Source organism: Coturnix japonica, chromosome 5, assembly GCF_054131305.1.
Source record: "Coturnix japonica strain WE chromosome 5, WE-NBRP24, whole genome shotgun sequence".
Taxonomy (NCBI): Eukaryota; Metazoa; Chordata; class Aves; order Galliformes; family Phasianidae; genus Coturnix; species Coturnix japonica.
In genome coordinates this window covers 8,690,133-8,694,447 of record NC_140667.1, presented here as the reverse complement: position 1 = coordinate 8,694,447, position 4,315 = coordinate 8,690,133, and the positions used below count along the sequence as shown (strand labels likewise).

The 4,315-nt window shown below is 61.0% G+C and overlaps 1 protein-coding gene across 10 annotated transcripts; it reads right to left on the bottom strand.

Annotated features, from left to right (window-relative positions):
• Positions 1-121: 121 nt before the first annotated feature.
• On the bottom strand, positions 122-3,523 carry LOC107314422 (leupaxin). Of its 10 annotated transcripts, none has more exons than XM_015863628.3 (9): positions 3,310-3,523; positions 2,605-2,753; positions 2,437-2,492; positions 2,020-2,125; positions 1,792-1,947; positions 1,549-1,722; positions 1,402-1,483; positions 1,141-1,289; positions 122-733 (listed from the first exon to the last, which is right to left on the bottom strand). In XM_015863628.3, the coding sequence occupies exons 1-9, from the start codon at positions 3,521-3,523 to the stop codon at positions 467-469; spliced, it is 1,353 nt and encodes a 450-aa protein (XP_015719114.2). In that variant the 3' UTR covers positions 122-466. The 10 variants fall into 10 exon arrangements, with proteins under 10 accessions (XP_015719114.2, XP_085404415.1, XP_085404418.1 ...); XM_085548289.1 differs by having other exon boundaries at positions 2,020-2,122; XM_085548292.1 differs by having other exon boundaries at positions 2,020-2,171; positions 3,310-3,443.
• Between the last annotated feature and the right edge of the window lie 792 nt (positions 3,524-4,315).

The following is a 4,315-nucleotide window of genomic DNA, read 5'->3' as shown; positions in this document are numbered from 1 at the left end:
CCTTTTGTCGGTGCGTGTTGGACGTGAGGCTGATGCCTCTCCTATCTTAGCCTTACAGCTAAGCACAGTGGTTTGCCACTGGGGCTGGTGTCTGCTGAGACAGTAATGGGAGGAGCTGAAGTGTGATGTAGCACTGGGATGGTGTTTATTTATTTGCCCAAGTTAAGAAATAGCAAACTCTAAGAAATACAGTAATTCTTTATCTGGCAACAACAGAGAAGTGGCCGGGGGAAACCTGCTCAAGTGAAAGCTGCGGCTTTGTGGGTGCGATGCCAGGGCTGTGGGGTATGAAAGGAGCAATGCTGTGGTTGTGGAGGGGTGGGACCGGAGGTGGTGTTTGCTGCAGCTGGGGATGCTGAGGGATACAACCCGAGGGGTTTGGGGCTCAGCAGGGCAATGCTTTTGTGGTGCTGCTGCCAGGGAAGCCAAGCAGAGCAGCAGCTCCTAGCAGCATGAAGCCTGGAGCTCAAAGGAAGAGCTTGTCGTGGCAGGGCTGGCAGTACATCTTGTCCCCGCGCTCACGGAAGGTGCCTTTGTGCAGCTGGCCCAGGCAGTACGAGCAGATGAAGTGCTCGGGGTGGTACTTGCGCCCGGCGGCTGTGATGCAGCGGCCGGTGATGGGGCGCCCGCAGCCGTGGCACACGCTGCCCTGCCGCTGGTGGAAGTGCTGCTCGCAGTAGGGCCGGCCCTCCAGCTCGAAGAAGGAGCCATTGGTGAAGCTGCTCATGCAGTCCTGCAGGGGAGAGTCATAAGGTTGGTAAAGACATCTAAGATCATCTAGTGCTACTGCCAACCCACGCATGTTCAGACATCCCCAATGCATCTATGTGTTGAACATCTCCAGGGATGGCGATTCCACCACCTCCCTGGGCAGCCTGTGCCAGTGCTGCACCACCTTCTGAGAAGGAATGTTTCCTAATAGCCAGCATGAACCTCCCTGCTGCAATTTGAGGCTGCTCCCTCTCACCTTTTCAGTGTTACCCAATAGAAGAGGCCAACCTCTACCTCCCCACTACATCCTTTCAGGTCCGTGTAGAGTAATAAGGTCTCCCCTGAATCTCCTCCAGACTGAATGAGTATTTAAAGGGAGAAGGCTGCCGTGGCTTTGAGATGTGCCAGCCCTGCACCCCTCTGACTCACTGCGCAGACGAAGCACTCGGGATGCCAGACGCCCTGCAGGGCTGACAGGTAGTTGTCGGTCAGTGGCCGCTCGCAGCCCTGGCACTTGGGGGCAAAGAGGACCACGAAGTCCTGGAAGCAGTAGGGTTTCCCACCGCGCTCATGGAAACCTGCAGAGAAGGCAGTGAGATGGGAACTGGGCTGCAGGAGGGCTGGGATGGAGATGCAGGTGCCAGGCTGGGTTATGTGGTGTGGAGCAGGGGATGTCCCCATGAGACAAACCTTCATCTCCAAACACCTTCCCGCAGTGGGCACAGAAGAAGTGCTCGGGGTGCCAGGTCTGGTCCATGGCGGTGAGGACTCTCTGTGGGCACAGGAGAGGTGAGGCACTGGGTACAGGGACAAAGAGGTGGGCAGGGCTGTGCTTACCTCGCGGATGGGGCCAGCACAGTAGGCACAGCGTGGGGAGAAGGCCTGGTGGTAATCCTCCTCACAGTACGCCTGCCCCCCACGCTCAAAGAAGGGCTGCCCGCCCAGCTCCTGCCCGCAGCGGGCACAGGTGAAGTGCTCGGGGTGCCAGGTTTCACCTAGTGCAGTGAACATCTGCGGGACAGGGATGAGTGAGGGACCTGGAGGCTGCTGTGAACCCCAGGCCCCCACCCCGTGGCTCACCTTGCCGGCAATGGGCTTGTGGCAGGCGGCACAGACGGCAGCAGGAGCAGCAGTGATGCCCAGCTCCTGCAGGTCCCGCGTCAGGCCACCCAGCATATGGTCCAGAGAGTGCTCAGGGCCCACTGGCGCTCCAGCTCCTTGCCCCACCGCTGCCAGCTGCGGGGATGGGGGTGAGTGAGGGACTGGCTCCACCCTGCTCTGTGCTGCCTGCCCCTGGATGCAGCTCACCTTGCTTTGCATCTGGCCCAGGTCAGCCAGCAGCTCATCCAGCTGCCGGGCGGCCGCTGTGGGTTCAGGCGAAGCAGACAGAGGTTGTGGGGTCGGCACAGGGCTGCTGGGCACAGCAGAGAGCAATAGGTGCTGCAGTTTCAGCCTTGAGACTGAGGAGCACATAGGACAGAGCATCTTCACCCTCAAAATGCTGCTCTTTCCCCACGAGCTGTGGTAGGGGACAGGGGCTCTCCATGAGGACAATGCTGGAAGCCCACCCCTCACCCTGGCAGTGGGCACAGCAGGATGTGACCCCTCACCCCAGCTCGCAGAAGGACCTGGTTTTGGTGGGGACACTGAGGAAGCCAAGTGAGCCTGTCTGAACTAAGGAAGGGGTAACCCCGACGGCTCTGCCATCTCATGGCTGTATTTTACCTGTACACGGTTTCCAAACGTTTGCCTGCAGGCTGAGACCGAGGTGGCAGTGGCACCTGAAAGGACAAATCCCTGTGGCTGAGCTCCCGGCACCCTGCAGCATCCCACCCCTGTCATGGGATGAGCAGGGCTGCAGTGCGAGCCCCGTTCCCAGGCCCTGGGCATTACCTTCGGGGCTGTCGAGGCAAGTGGCTTCTGGCTGCCTGGGGCTGGGGGTTTGCCTGGAGGTGCATCCTGCTGCCTGGTGCTGGCTGTCAGCAACGTGCAGTTGGTGGGGGCCGGCTGGGAGCTCTGCTCCAGCTCTGCCAGCAACGCATCTGCATGGAGAGATGCGAATAAGGAACCTACTGCCCATCTCCGTGCCCCAGGCAGAAGCTGTTTCCAGTTTATGCAGGAACATCAATCACCCTGAAGTTTCTCAGAGCACAAGCCCTGGCACAGGAAGGCTCAGCCTTGATGCTTCCTGTGCCCCAGGGCGGTGGGATCCTTACAGAAGATCAAGTCCTTTCTCCTTCTACTTTAAGCTCCCCACCCTCATGGTAAGACATGGTGATGGGCACCCCTTGCTGAGCAGCTGCCCCATCTCCCTGCCTGGGGTGAGGGCAGCCCTGCTCACGGTGCCGCCTTTCTCAGCAGGCTGCTGGGCCCCACAGCGCACAGACACACTGCACCGTCACCGCTGCCCACTTCCTGCCCTGCAAGTAAGCTCCATTTTTGGCAAAGCCCAACCGCCCGTCTGTCCCCGAGATGGAGGAGCAGATGCTGCCCCCTGTGCTCCAACCCCACCTGCCCCAGCCAAGCACAGCAGCACCCGCAATGAGCTCGGCCACAGGCCCGGCTCAGCCTTCCCGGCACCATAGGGACTCGTCTTACCCAGATCCTCCATGCTGCCTGTGCAGTGCGAGCAGCCGGGTGCACCGCGCTCAGTTCCGCTCCCAGCGCTGCCTCCACCCCTGAAAGCAGCGCCCAGCGCTGGGTGCTTCCTTTGTGGGCTGTGCATCGTGTGCAACGAGTGATGGGGCCACAAAGGGAACGAACCGAGCAATGGCTGACCAAGGGTGTCACATCCCTGCAGCACCACCTGCATCCAGCCCCGTGTTTGGAACAGGCCATTGGGAATGGACTCAGCAATGCACGAGGCCCTTCTGTCCCAGGCTGAGGCACCAAGGTTTGGTTATGACACGCCGTATGGTGACAGCACTGCTGGTACCATCCCATAGTGAGAGCACTCAGCCAGGCCCCGCAGTGTGTCAGGGTGAGGGATACGAGAGGTTCCCAAAGGCAACATCACAGTATCACGGTATCATGTGGGTTGGAAGGGACCTTAGAGATCATCGAGTCCAGCCCCCGGGATTCGAGCCTCTTGTGTAGCAGAGCGGCACTTCTACCACTTGTGCCACAGGGGGGATTCGAACCCAGGGTTTCCAGTGTTGCAAGGCGGCATTCCTACCACTGCGCCACGGGGCACACAAGATGGCGGCGCTCCGTCCCATTGAGCTCTATGCCGGGAGCTGTATCAGCCTTCGCCCTCAGCGCCACTTCCGGCCCAGCCGCACTACAACTCCCATCATGCCGAGCGCATGCGCGGAGCCCCGCCGGAAGTGGGCGGAGCTCGGCGCGCTGTCCCCGCCCCCCTTGCGCCGGCCGCCATTTTGTCACCGACTTTCACCCGCCGCCCGACGGGGCGTTTTTTTTTTTCTTAAAGGAGAAGCGACAGCCCCGCAGCGGGGCCGGGCCGCACCGAGCCGGGCCGAGCCGTGCTGAGCCGAGCCGAGCCGGCACACAGCGCCGCATCCCGGCTGCACACAGCGGCCACACGGCACACAAAGCGGGGACACTGCACCATCCCGACCAACGGGACTCGGGGGCGGCCGGAGGG